Genomic DNA, 14,618 nt, shown 5'->3' on the forward strand with positions numbered 1-14,618 from the left:
TCCCAGACCTACCTTCCTCTCAGGATCTCCAAGGCCAGTGTCTTCTCTCTGCTGCAAAGCAGAAGATGAAACCTTCAGTTACAGTTTCAGCTTTCTAGACCAACTGCAGCCGAAGAAGCTCATTCTCGGGGACTGAGCCTCTTTGCACTCAGCAGGGGCCAGAGGTCCTCCAGGTGGGGGGCTCCAGGGAAGCCTGCTCAGCTCTCACCACAGGCAATAATGAGACATTAAAGTTCTTTTTCAGCAAATTTCTTTCACAACAGGAGCTGTCTCTCCTTTCTGTTTTTGAAGTAGAAACAATGAAAGGCCCATATTAATCTGGGAAGATGATGTTAACCACATGGGAGCAGATGAAATAGCTTTACTGTAAGGGATCTTCTCTGCTACGGGTCCAACCAGCATTCCCCTCCAGTTTCTCACACACAAAGATTGAATAATTACAAAGGATACAGGACAGGAGAGGGAGGTCACTGTGTGTTCACCTCCCAAGTTCTCATCTATTCAGCGTCACAGGAAACAAGACCTACAGGGAAATCAGGACCCCCTAGACACGCCAATCTACTTTCTATTTGTTTTTAGAATAATTACTGCAATCTCCACGTGGTCTCTCCCCCCCTTACTCTTGGTGGGACCTTCGGAGGGGTGGGGTCGGGGGCAGGTTCAGAAAGAACTGAAGCCTGGCTGAGTTGAGCCGCACTGACAGTGTTGATGGAGACTCTTTCACACATTCAGCAAATTTTCATTACGTACCTTCTAAGCGCCAGACTCTATGCTAGTGTTGGAGATTAAGCAGTGAACAAAACGGAAAAAGTTCCGCACGGCTTACATATTAGCAGGGGGATTCAAGCTCTAAGCAAAGACACAAACATAAAAATAAACAACTTATATTAAATTGGGGTGGTGATAAGAGCTAGGAAGAAAACTAAATCAGAGTAAAGGAGGCCAGAATGGAGAAGCGGGAGGAGAAACTATTTTATTTATTTATTTATTTAGGTCATTTTCTTTTTCTAAAAAATATATATTTTATTTTAACTTCTAGGGTACATGTGCAGGATGTGCAGGTTTGTCACTCAGGTAAACGTGTGCCATATGGTAGTTTGTTGCACCCATCAGCTCATCACCTAGGTATTAAGCCCTGCATGCATTAGCTATTTATCCTGAAGCTCTCCCTACACCGACCCCCCTGTGGGAGCTGTTTTAAACTGAGTGGTCAGGGAGGCCCTCTTGGATGAGGTGCATTTAGGAATAAACCTACACAAAGGGATAGAGTGAGCCAGACAAGCATCTGCAAGAAGGCTTCCGGGCTGAGGGAAGAGCAAGTGGGAATGTGCTGGGGATGTTGAGGGAGCAGCAGGAAGGCCTTTGGGGCTGGGAAAGAGGGCGTGAGAAGAGTGGAAGGAAAAGAGAAGGAGGCTGCAGGGAGCCAGCGTGTGCTAAGGGGTTTAGATTTTAGTCTAGGAGCAACAGGGAGCCATTGAAGACCCTTGAGCAAAAGAGTGACATAACTGACTTGCTTTTTTGGGATGAAGGGAAGGCCATAAAGTACACACATCTCAAGAGTTTAGCTTGATGGCTTTTGCAGATGTATATACCTGGTTAGTGGCCACCCAGATCAAGATATGGAATATCTTCACCCCATGGAGGCCTCCTTCTGCCCCTTCTGAATCAATAGCCTCCCCAAAGTAAGCAATTTATTTGCCCCAATTTCTGTCACCACCAAATAGCTTTGTCTTTTCTTAACTCTTGTGTCAATATAATCAAACAGTGTGTTCTCTTTTGTTCCTGGCATCTTTCACTAAACATAACATCTATGGGTTCATCCATGGTGTTACATGCGCTGTATCAGAAGCTTGTCTGTCATTGCTCACCAGCATTCCACTGTACAAATAAACCACAATGGCTTTATCTGCTCTCTGTTGATGGGCATTTGGATTGTTCCTGTGTTAAGCTATTATGAATAAAGCTGCTATAAACATTCTTGTACATGTCTTAGAACATAAGCACTTTTTTCTTGGGTGTATACCTGAGTATATTTCTCGGGTATATACCTGAGTAGAATTCCTGAGCCACAGAGTAGATGGACTTTTAGCTAACAGATACTGCCAAACAGTGTTCCAAAGTGGTGGCACCATTTTTTTCAGCTTTATTGAGATATAACTCACAGATAATATAATTCACCCATTTAAAGTGGACAATTCCGTGGCTTTTAGTATTCTCACAGAGTTGTGGATCCATCACAATCATCAACTTTAGAATATTTTCACTGTCCTTACAAAGAAACACTGCACCCCAGCACCTCCCCCAGCCTGGGCAACCACTAATCTCATTTTTATCTTTTATAGATTTTCCTATTCTGTATACTTTATATAGGTGGAATCTCAAAATATATGGTGTTTTGTGTCTGGCTTCTTTCACTTAGCATCATGTTTTCGAGGTTCACCTATGTCATAGCGTATGTCAATACTTCATCTGTTTTTATGGCAGAATAATGCTACATGGATATACCACATTTTGTTGATCTGCTCATCAGTTGGTGAATACTGGGCTGTTTCTACTTTGTGGTTATTATGAATAATGAATGAAATGGGACAAGGGTAGATGGAGAAAGACCAAGGAGGAGTCAATTGCATTAAGTCAGGCAGGGATAGTGGCAGTTTGGATCAGCATAGTAGCAATGCAGGCTGAAAGGAGTAGGCAGATCCTAAATCTATTTTAAAGATCAAGCCAATACCATTTTCTGATAGCTTGGATGTAGAGTATTTTTTTTTAAAAAAGGCAGGGACACATGGACACAGGAAGGGGAACATCACACACCGGGGCCTATCCTGGGGTGGGGGGCCAGGGGAGGGAGAGCATTAGAAGGAATACCTAATGTAGATGATGGGTTGATGGGTGCAGCAAACCACTATGGCACATGTATACCTATGTAACAAACCTGCACGTTCTGCATATGTATCCCGGAACTTAAGTATAATAAAAAAAAAAGAAAAGAAAAAAAAGGCAGGGATGATGCCACAACAACTAAGTCAGATGACTTGCTCAGTAGAAAGACCCTGGATTCGAGTTAAGAACTCTGGCCCACACACTGCTGGGGGTGCAGTAGGCTTCCCTCAACATTCCCTCAACAGTGAATGGGAAGAGCTTGGATTTAGGTGAGGGGGTTCTTCCCTGTGGTGCATTTCTTGCCACGGGGTAGCTGTGACTTCCAGCAAGTCACTTTCCCTCTTAGGGTCTCAGACTCCCCATCTGGAAAATGAAGAAACTGGATTTAGTTCTCTGTCTTCTCTATCCCACTGGGTGTGTGGCATAAAGCAGGGATTTGGGAACTAAGGAGTGGCTGAATGATGGGGTGATGTCCTCTCTGGATTGATGTTTTCCAGGAGCACTAGACATCTACCATGACTGACACCGTGTTCAGCAACAGTTCTAACCGTTGGATGTACCCCAGTGACCGGCCCCTTCAATCAAAGTAAGTTGCTGCATCTTCCTGGGAGTGGCTTGTTTTGAGTCGATGAGGTTTTGACAATTCTACACGTGAAAAAAAGAAGGAATAGCTTCCTTCCCTGAGGAAGGGGGAGAGGAACCTAATGGGAGTTTAGTCATGAAAACATCTCCCCTAGTTTGACTATTTTGCGAGGTTGGAGGAACAAGATTAAATCCTGAGTTTCATGCTCCATAGAATAGGTGACCTGGTAGACTGGAGAGATAACTGACCTGGTGATCAGAACCAGACTTGGGTTCTAGTTCTGGATATGAGCTAATTTACTGTGTGATGATAGGCAAATATCTTCCCCTCTCGGGGCCCTAGTTACCTCATCGGTCAAATAAGGAAGTTGCACTAGATCAGAGATTACAAACTGGCAGACTCTGACTTGCAGAAGTGTATGTGTAGGTTTTTTTCTTTTTTTATATTTTGGGACTGATCATGTAAAAATTTGGAGATTTCACACGAAAGTCCAGATTTCTGACATGTCTTCAAAATATCAGAAGACCTGACAACACTGGACTACAATTTTGCCAACAGTTCAACAGAAGACAAGTAGCAGCTCATATATTTAGACTGGCAAGAGCTCTCCAGTTTTCCACTGTCCCCATCATTCCTTGTTGGTCTCTAATACCTGGCCTACTTTGGGCATTTCTGTTACCCACCCATCCCAGTTGGCTTTCCTGGAACAGATGACCTCTAAGTTTCCTTAACTGTGAACTTCTGTCGATCTTATATTAGACAGTATTTTAGGATCAGTTTAAGAGTTTAAATTCTGGGTAGGACAGTTGAGGATATGGTTATTTTTGTAAAAAGAATAAATGTCAGGGTGTAGTTGTTGTGGCTTACCCAAAGAGAAAGGCTTTTTTTTTTTCTTTTTTTTCTTGAGACAGGGTCTTGCTCCTTTGCCCAGGCTGAAGCGTACTGGTGCAATCATAACTCATTGCCTTGACCTCCTGGGCTCAAGCAATCCTCTTGTCTCAGCCTCCTGAGTAGCTTGGACTACAGGCATGCACCACCATGCCTGGCTAACTTTAATTTCTTTTTGTAGAGATAGGGTCTTGCTATGTTGACCAGGCTAATCTCAAACTCCTGGGCTCAAGTGATCCTCCTGCCTTGGCCTCCCAAAGTGCTGGGATTACAGGTGTAAGCCACCACCCCCAGCCTACAAAGGCTTTTTAGCAAAGATTTTTACTTATTGGAGAGCAGTGTTTCCCTAAACTTGGTCATTTGAGCACCACTTTTACTATTTTTACCTTATCTATGAAATAACATTGTTATTTTCTCTTAATTGGCTACTTATAAAATGTAGACACTCATTTAACAAGAACTTTTTAAATCACAAATGGATGTAAGTGGATAATTAGTTCATGCTTTCTATGAACAAAGGTAGCCATGAAGACAAATAATTAAAAAAAAATGTTACTACATTCTAGCTATAAACTGTCGCCTCATAGAGGCTCTGAGCCTGAGACTTGCTTCCCACTTAAAAAGGCAACTAGCAAGGGAAAGACAAGTGTTAAAGTCATATGAGCACTTTCTCCTTGAAGTACATAAGGTTGGAAAGGAGATTGAAATGGAAATGGCTTTCTTATTATTTAATATCGCCCTGTCATTTACTGTCTGATTAATTTTTGTTATAATTTCTATTAAATAATCCTTTCTCATTTTCTTAAGTGTATTCTATAACTTTCTAAATACTTGGGTTGTATATTTACCTCTTTAATATAAAACTTCCCTCTTTTCTAATATTAGTAATTATAAATGTGATACCCAAAGTACCACATTCAAATGATCCCACAAGCTTCAACATATAGTATTTTCATTGTTTCTCATTTCTATGTATTTTAAAATTTCTCTTATGATTTCTACTTTACCCCAAGAGTGATTTGGAGGTATATTTAAAAATTTCTAGATGTTTGAGGATTCTTAATTTATTACTTTTTTTGTTATTAATCTCAAATTTAATGGCATTTTGGTTGGAGAATATGACCTATATGATACTTAGTCTTTGAAATGTGTTAAGATTTGGCTTATAACCAGATCTTAGGAGATATGCTCAATGAGTACATAAGAAAAATGTGCATTCTATAATTATTGTTTGTAAGGTCACTCACATATCAAAATGAGATTATTAATTGTGTTTATAACTTTTTTTACATTTACTGCTTTTTAGTCTGCTTGTATTATGTTGAAATCTCCTTCAATCACCATGGATCTGTCAATTTCCCCTTGTGGTTCTGTGAGATGGCTACAGGTTTGGAGTTGATCTATGTTACTGAAAAATTGAACCTTTTATCATTATGTAATGTCTCTCTTTATCTCTAATAATGATTTTTTGTCCTAAACTCCCTTTTGTGATATTAAAAAACAACATCAGCTTTCTTTAGTTTATTTTTTTATCATTTTATTTTTAATCTTTTAGTCCTCTTACGTTTCAGGTAAGAGAGTATAAAGGGTATTTTTAGCCAGATTTTGTTTCTTTTGTTGTTGTTTAATTCAGTGTGGTAATCTTTGTCTTTTAGGTGATGATTTTACCATTTACAGATACTGTAATTATCAGCAAACTCTTTCTGTAAAGGACCAAATAGTAAATATTTCAGGCATTTCTGGCCATAAAGTCTCCATTGCAACTACTCCACTTTCACTGTTCTAGAGCAAAATCAGCCATAGGCAATATGCACATAAGTGGGCATGGCTTTTTTTTTTTTTAATAAAAACAGGCAGCTGACTGTATTTGGCCTGTAGGCTATAGTTTGCTGATCCATTACATAGTTTAACTTTTCTACTCTCTTGTTGTTTTTGTCTCTCTTTTTCTATGGTTCTTTTGTTTCTCTCCTTGTCTTTTATTTTTATTAATTGGTTAATTGGGCTTGGGGGTTTACAAATTCCATTTTTCTCCTTATTGGTTTCAAAGTCATATGGTTCATTCCTATGATATCCATGGCTATCCTTAAAGTGTTACTATTCATAACTAATCATGTCTGGAGTTACTCACTGTCTCAACATCTTCCTCTAGACAACACAAGGTGCTTAAAACACTCTTAACGACATCTTAATTCCGACCCTCCTCACCTACATACGACTCTTCTCTAGTATCTTAGTTTAATCCTTTATTTAACTCCATATATTAGACATTATTATTTTATACTGGCTTTTTTTTTAATTTGCCTGTCTTCTAGTTTTTTGGTTCAATGTTCAAATCTTCCTGAATCTTGGTGCTTCTTGGGGCCACTTTACTTCTTCCTGAAGTACAGCTTTTCATTTGGTAAAATTCTGTTGGTAAACTCTCTCAGACTGTGTGTATCTTAAAACATCGATTTATCCCTTGTTCTTGAAGGTTGCAGCATTCTAGGTGGACTTTGAAGGATTGGTTGTGCTTTCAAGCATCTGTTAAGAGTCTTAAGTCAACAAATTGCCCTTCCTCTGTAGATGGTTTTTCCTTCCACGTAAGCCCTTCTTTTTGATGTTCTGTAGTATGATGTGCTTAAGTGTGTATTTCTTATTGCTTTTTTCTACTTGGTGCGTGTTGTACTTCCTGAAACAGTGGATTCATGTTTTTCAGCATGAAAATTCTAGAAATTTTCTAGTTCTAGAAAATTCTCAGCATTATCTCTTGAAATATTTTTCTTTCTTCGATTCTCCCTATTTTCCCTATCTGGAATCTGAGTAGATAAATATTAGACCTCCATGTTGCTTATTCTCTCTCTCACTTTTTTCTTTGAGTTGGGGTCTTGCTCTGTCTGTTCTCTCCTTCGTATTTTATATCTCTTTAGCTCTGTGCTGTATTTTGGGTAATTTCTTCACGTCTTTCATCCTGGCTATACTCTGTCTTAGAGCATATTAATTTGCCATTAAACCACCCATTGCATTTTAGAATTTAGTAGTTACATATTTTATTTCTAAAAATTATTCATTCATTTTAGTATCTTCTTCACCATTTTTAATCTCTTGCCTCTTGCTTGTTTTTAATCCACATTTTATTTCTTAAATATTTCACATATAGTAACTTCACATTCTGTATCCAATAATTATACCTGAATCAGTGGCATGCTGGATATGTACCATAAAAGCTCATTAGAATGGATGTTAAATTTTCAGGATTTGTGAGCCAGTTAATAAACATGGCCATTATTAAAAATTAAGATATATATTAGCCAGGAACAGTGGCTCACACCTATAATCCCAGCAATTTGGGAGGCCAAGGCAGGAGGATCACTTAAGGCTAGGAGTTCGAGACCAGCCTGGCCAACACAGTGAGACTCCATCTCTACAACGAATTAAAAAAATTAGCTGGATGTTGTGGTGCATGCCTGTGTTCTCAGCTACTCAGGACGCTGAAGTAGGAGAATTGCTTGAACCCAGGAGTTCAAGGTTGCAGTGAGCTATGATCATGCCACCGCACTCCAGCTTGGGTAACAGAGAGAGACCCTTTCTCTGAAATGAATAAATAAAGTTATATTTATAGTTAAATGATATTACACACAATGGTGATAAATACTCAAAGTTAAACACGTTTCAATTATTTCACTCTTTTTTTTTTTTGAGACCGAGTCTTGCTCTTTTGCCTAGGCTGGAGTGCAGTGGCACAATCTTGGCTCACTGCAACCTTCGCCTCCCAGGTTCAAGCGATTCTTTTGCCTCAGCCTCTAAATGGGGTTTCACCATGTTGGCCAGGCTGGTCTTGAACTCCTGACCTCAGGTGATCTGCCCACCTCGGCCTCCCAAAGTGCTGGGATTACAGGTGTGAGCCACTGCACCTGACCTGTTTTACTACATTTTGTTATTCTCTGTTATTTATGTCTATTATGCCTGTAAGGTGGAAATACTATATAAAGGTATGCTGCTGTACATTTCTTCCCAGCTATTCATTTAGTCACATCATGTTGGCATTTGAAATCAGCCTCCATGGGGCTCTTTCCCCAGAGAGTCAGTTGTTAAACATTTACCAGCACACCACTGCCTGAAGCCTCTGACCATGCAGGTCTTTTGTTTGTCTTTCCTGCAGATTTTCACTCATAATTACTTGCGCTTTGAATGCTCAGTCTGTGAGAATCCTAGGGACCTACCTTGGGAACATTTTTCTTCAGAGATATTTACACTTGCTTCTGCCAGGAGTGAGATGTTCTGGTCATCCAGAAACACTTTAGCTCCCTTTGAGGGTGCTGGCTGCATGTGAGGGTCTCCAATTCAGCTTCTGCACCCTGTCAGGAGCTCCATGTCAGCCCCTGGAATGTAATGTTGGTATTTGCAGTGGTTTATTGCTCACAGCTCCCTGTTCTGGATTCAGTTTGCTGGATTCCCTTTTTTAAAAATTGCTTTATAGAGGTAGAATTAATATAACTTCAACAGTACACAATTAGGGTAATTTAAAGCACAGTTTGATAATTTCATGTTTTTATTTTTTTAAAGACAGTGTCTCACTGTGTCACATAGGCTGGAGTGCAATAGCACAACCATAGCTCACTTTAGCTTTGACCGCCCAGGCTCAAACAATCCTCCTATCTTGGCTTCCTGAGAACCTGGGACCGTGGGTACACATTACTGCACCTGGATAAGTTTTTTTTTAAATAGAGATGAGGTCTTGCTATGTTGCCCAGGCTGGTTCCAAACTCCTGGCCTCCAGTGATCCTCCAGCCCTGGCCTCCCAAAATGCTGGAATTAATGGCATGAGCCACCATCAGCCATAAAAACATGTGTATACCCATGAAATCATCACAGTAATCAGGATAATGGACATATCCATCCATTGCCAAAACTTCTTTGTTACCCTTTATAGTTCCTCCTTCTTACCCCTCACTCTCCCCACCCATCCCTAAGTCATCATTATTTAGCAATAAATTTGTTTGCATTTTCTGGAATTTCATATAAATGGAATCATCCAGTGTGTACCCTTTTTGCAAGGGAGCTGTCTGTCTTCTTTCACTCAGTGTAATTATTTTGAGATCCAATCATACTGTTTTGTATATCAATAGTTCGTTTCTTTTAATTTCTGAATATTATTCCATTATGTGAATATGCCACAGTTCATTTACTCATTCATCCGTTGATGGACCATGGGTTTGGGCTAGTACAAATAAAACTTTGTATAGACACATACTTTCATTTCTTTGGGGTAATTACCTAAGAGTGGAGTGTTTCAGTCACATGGTGGATGTCGGTTTAACTTTTTAAGAAACTGTCAAACTGTTTTTCAAGTTTATTGTATCATTTAAAATTTCCACCAGAAGTAGATGAGAGTTCCAGCTTCCCTACCACCTCAGCAGCACTTGGTATGATCAGTCTTTTTAATTTTAACCTTCTTGATGTGTGTATAGTGGTATTTCATTGTGGTTTTAATTTGCATTTCCCTAATAATTAATGATGTTAGACATACTAATATAAAATTTTTTCATTCGTGTAACTTTTTGTTGAAGTATCTTTTTGTTGAAGTATCTTTTCAAATCTTTTGTCCATTTTTAAAATCAGGTAATTCATCTTCTTGTTATTAAGTTTTACAAGTTTTCTTATGTTATAGATAAAATCCCTCGTGGATATACATGTTACAAATACTCTCTCCAAGTCTGTTACTTACCTTTCCTTTTCCATAACAGAGTCTTTTGAAGAGAAAAAGTTTTTATTTTAATTCAATCTATTTGGTTTATTTGTTTAGAAAGGGAGAGGGATCTTGGAGAATTTCCTTACTTTCTAGAAATCCCAGAGCTGCATTTTTTTAAAGTTTGCTTTAATTTTTCTAGGATCTAATTTTATATTGGTGAAGGGTCTTTCTGAATATTTAGTCCACCCATATACTCCACAGCAAATGTCTCATGTCTGTTTACTACTTCTTCTATCTAATACCTCCTCCAGTTCTACAAGTTTGACAGTTTTGAAGACACTATTGAACTCTGTTCGTTTCCTTTTTTCATAGGAAATTGCTAGTTTCCAAAGCCCTTTTCATGATGTCTTCTTGGAGCCAAACTTATTTTACAGAGAATATTTCCTCAGCCAAAAAGTGTGTCTCTGTAAGATAAACAGTTGCCTGAAGGGTGGATGGGGTAAAATATTTATTTTATTTAAGAAATGTCAGTTAATTAAAATTCCATCCAGCAGAGTTTACTTTAGTCGATATGAAGCCAAACAATTTGCCTTACAATTAAATTAAAATTATCCAAACAGTCTGGACGCCATTTCATTAAAGCGCTCCTCGGCTCCCATGAAACATCTTGGCATTCTGAATGCATCTGGCTGCTTGATTGCTGCTGCCTCTTCTTCAGATATTAAAATTATTTTCCAATAAATGCTAATGGGTGAATTACAGTCATCACACATGCTATCTAGTCTGCTGCAGTGGTGGTGAACTAATGCAGACACTTATAATGTCTTTCTCCAGTAAATTAACAAATCTAGTCATAATTAACTGCTGGCTAGCCAGATACGCTTCCTGCTTTTGTTATTTTCAAATGTCTTTCTCTCTCACCCTCCTTAAATTTAATGATCATGTTTGAAACCAACAACAGGGGAATTTGAGAGAAATGAATGCGTCTTCTTCTTGCTTGGTTAGGGCAATGGTTCAGTTCTTCATGTTAAGAATACATGGGGAGAAATGCTGGTCTTTGACAGTTGATACTTCTATCTAGCATTTAAGTCAGCAAGCCAGAGAGTGCCAGACATGGAAGGAGGAAACTGAGGCACAAAGAGATGATATGACCTGCTTTTGGTTGCTTGCCTCATAATCGGAGATGCTGGTCTCCGGTCTAGAGTGGAAGAACTTGCTTCCCCAAACTGGGGAACTACAAGGTCTACTGTTCAGGGCCGATTGCTCTACCTAGTATGGTCCTTGTCCCCCAGGGTTTGAAATAACAGAAAGCAAGAATGATGATGGCCATGAGATCATTCAATGATTCCTTTTTAGTGCCCTTAAATCATTATTCAAATACATACACAATCAGCTCAGTTAATTAATAAGCCAAACTGGCTGGTCAATTTAATCAAAGATGTGGATTTCATAATGCTATGTTGAAGCAGCCTTGTTTTAGATATGCTGAAATAAGGTAATAATGGCTGAAACAAAACGGAAGTAGGTCATCATAATTCAAGCTACGTGAGTGTTGCGTCCAGACAGTGTAGATATTGTTATGACTTCTTACCTAACTTTATTCATTTTTTCTTTCTCTCCTTTCTCTGCCTTCCTTCAGTGATAAAGAACAGTGAGTATTTTATAACACTTATTTATTGATTTATTTTTTACAAACTGTATTTTATCTCTTTCTCTGATCAAGGTGGCTTGCCCCTAAAGAGAGATGGTTAAAAAAGGAACTAGCAAATTTTAAACATTTTTTTAAAAAGCTAAGTTAAAAAAACACCCACACCCATCTTAGGAAAAAATATTTATAAAATTAAAAAAAAAACTCATACCAAACTTGATAAAAGGATGGAAGATTTTTCTTAGCCCTCAATTCTTGTTAGTGATTTGTAGGATTTCAGCAAGTTTATTGGCCACTCAGTGCCCTTGTTTCTGCAGCATTTTGCTGGAGAACACTGTTCTGCGATAAGGAAAATGTTAACTCTAATAACTGCTACCATGAATAAAAGATGACAATGAACAGGGCAGGGCTCTGGATTGTTATGTGCTGTACATTTGGTCTTTGTTGCCTGATCAGAGGTCATCCTGATTTCCCGGCAAAACACCTTTGAAGCAGAGGCCCTATCTTTTCTCACAACTTTTGTGTTTTTAATTGGATTCATTTCCTAAACATGCATGACAGATTGGATGACGGGTCCAATAAATGAGCAACCAGACTGCAAAGCAGCCCCATCTTCAGTTGCGTGCACACATTCAGAAACTATGGAAAGTCATTTTTACCTCCCTCCCCGCAATCATGGGACTCTGGGACTCACGGTCCCTGTGGCCTGGGACACAGCCCTTCAACTCCTTGAGCCTTGGTTATCTTGTTTGTAAAATAGGCACAATAACCCTGCCCCTCCCTCCTCACTGGCTGGTGGTGGGATCAAATGAGATGTTTGCAGGAAAGCTTTATCAACTGTAAAGCTTAACCAAACAAAGTTAGATGAAGGTGTGAATTACAGCCTTGCCTTACCCTTATGTTTATATAGGACTCTTGCACAACTTTTTCAGCTTTTTTTGGAGAAAAATAACATTATCAGGTCCAGAATGCTCTAAAGATTTAGTTAACACAGCTAATACTTAGCCAGGAGACCCAGGAAAATTCTTCTCCCTGCCCGGTGCCTCAGTTTCTCCATCTGTCAGGTGGGAGCTTTGAACAAGCTGCCTTGTAAAGACTATTTGAATGCTCTACAAGCTCTGTTTTTGGCTGGCAAGACCCTGGACAGGCAAGATCTGCTTTCTATGAAATCATGAATATATTATTCAGACATGCTAGAGAGAGATGCTGAGTCATTGTCAGATGACAAATATGAACATCACCAGAGAGAAGTTCATGACTCCAAAAGGTCTCAGGGTTCTTAGAGGCTTCATGAATGCTGCAGGTTGAAAGGTAGCATGTTCATCCTCTTGCCCTCTGTCCTTCATCCCCAGGCTCCTCCCCTCCTTCCCTCCCTCCTTCCCCCCTCCCTCCCTCCTTTCCTCCCTCCCTTCCTCCCTCCCTTCCTCTATTAATAAACACTTACCCCAAGTACCTACTAAATACCAAGCACCATGCTAAGCACCAGGGACACAGTTAGCCAAGTATAAAGATATGTCTAGTGGAGTCTACAAACAAATAAAGGGCCAGTCACCAACAAATACACTCTAGTATGTGCAGAGCTATAATCATAGAATCACAGTGAACTGTGGAGCACAAAGACAGTCACCTAGCTCAGACCTGAGGGTGATGATGGAGAGCTTCCTGGAAGAAGTGATGTGTAAGCTGAGACCAGGAGAGGGAGGAGCACTACGTGGAGGAGACAGAGGAGTTCCCAGTGGGGGACACGGCATCTGCCAAGCCCAACTGTGAGAGAGAACATGGGATTTTATAAGAACAGAATGGAATTCAGTCTGGCTAAAAAGATTAACAGGACCCCCATGTCCCGTTGGCATTCTGAGGATGTGGGGGACCTACAGCATCCCTTCTGCACTCCCATTAGTCTGGTTGGGGTAAATTTCATCCAAAGGGGCCTTTATACCAGCTGGGCATGGGCAAAACGTTCTGTGGTGTGGCTGCCCCTCCTTTCCTTCAGGATTCATTAAAATCCCATTCACTGTGCTATAAAGAGACTTCCTGCAGACACCTGCCCATGTTGGCATCCAAGGGGAAGGGAGGGGGAGAAGGAGAAAGAAAAGAAAAAGGATTAATTTTCTGCACACCTCTGCTTTTGAATGCTTCAGAGCCTTCATGCCCCGACAGCATTTCCATCATCCCACTCCTTTAGGGAGTTATAATTTATTAATAGAGACATCTGGCAAGTATTTATTATGTGACTATTGTGTGCACGCAATGAAGAATCAAGGTGGGAGGCAGGAAAGATATGGGAGGCTGTCCTTTGCAGTATTTCAGGGGGAAACATCTATGAGGGGCTTCCACCTGGAGTCTGGGCTAATTTCCTTTTGTCTCGAGGTCCACCGATGCTGGCCTTGGTGGGTGGCTTCATTCTGACCCCTCGTGGTGCACCAGAGCAGGTGCCTTCAGGTAGCAGATGAAGCACATTGAGAAGGCCGGGGCCGGTTTCTCAAGTCCTGGACCATCCTCTCTCCAGTCATGATTCTTGGCAATTCCCTTTCTCCTTGTGAGTCTCAGGCATCTGGGAAAATGAGCAGGTTACCTACAGTGGTCTTTAGACTTTTTCTTAGCAGTGAAAGTCTTTCTTTGAATAATATTTTATTCAGAAGCTAAATATTTGAGGCAGATAAGAGTGGAGCTGGATAAAGACCTTTAGTGGCTGAAAGCATTAAAAATATCATGGTAAACATTATACAACTGGAATTTAACATAATGCTAAACTGTAAAATAAGTGTAGGAAGTCTAACAAGTTTCACTCTTTTTTTTCTTTTTTTTTCTTTTTGCCACGGTGAATAATGTATCAGTTAGCTTTCGCTGTGTAACAAACCATCTTAAAACTCAGTGACTTAGAACAGTTACTTGTTCTCAGGGATCTGGGCTTGGTGAGTGGCTCTGTGGACTTTGGCTAGGCTCAT

General features: G+C 39.9%; 1 protein-coding gene across 16 annotated transcripts in view; it reads left to right on the top strand.

Moving 5' to 3' along the window:
- The window catches only part of RPH3A (rabphilin 3A), a 320,980-nt gene that overhangs the window by 244,088 nt on the left and 62,274 nt on the right, over nt 1-14,618 (top strand). For 12 of the 16 annotated variants that reach the window (XM_055096191.2, XM_055096193.2, XM_055096192.2 and 9 more), the window contains 2 exons: nt 3,381-3,469; nt 11,662-11,673. In XM_055096191.2, the coding sequence (XP_054952166.1) occupies nt 3,399-3,469; nt 11,662-11,673 (83 nt within the window). In that variant the 5' untranslated portion in view covers nt 3,381-3,398. The remainder of the gene's footprint in view (nt 1-3,380; nt 3,470-11,661; nt 11,674-14,618) is intronic. The other 4 variants (XM_055096189.1, XM_055096188.2, XM_055096195.2 and 1 more) reach the window with 1 other exon arrangement.

Source organism: Pan paniscus, chromosome 10 (genome assembly GCF_029289425.2).
Source record: "Pan paniscus chromosome 10, NHGRI_mPanPan1-v2.0_pri, whole genome shotgun sequence".
Taxonomy (NCBI): domain Eukaryota; kingdom Metazoa; phylum Chordata; class Mammalia; order Primates; family Hominidae; genus Pan; species Pan paniscus.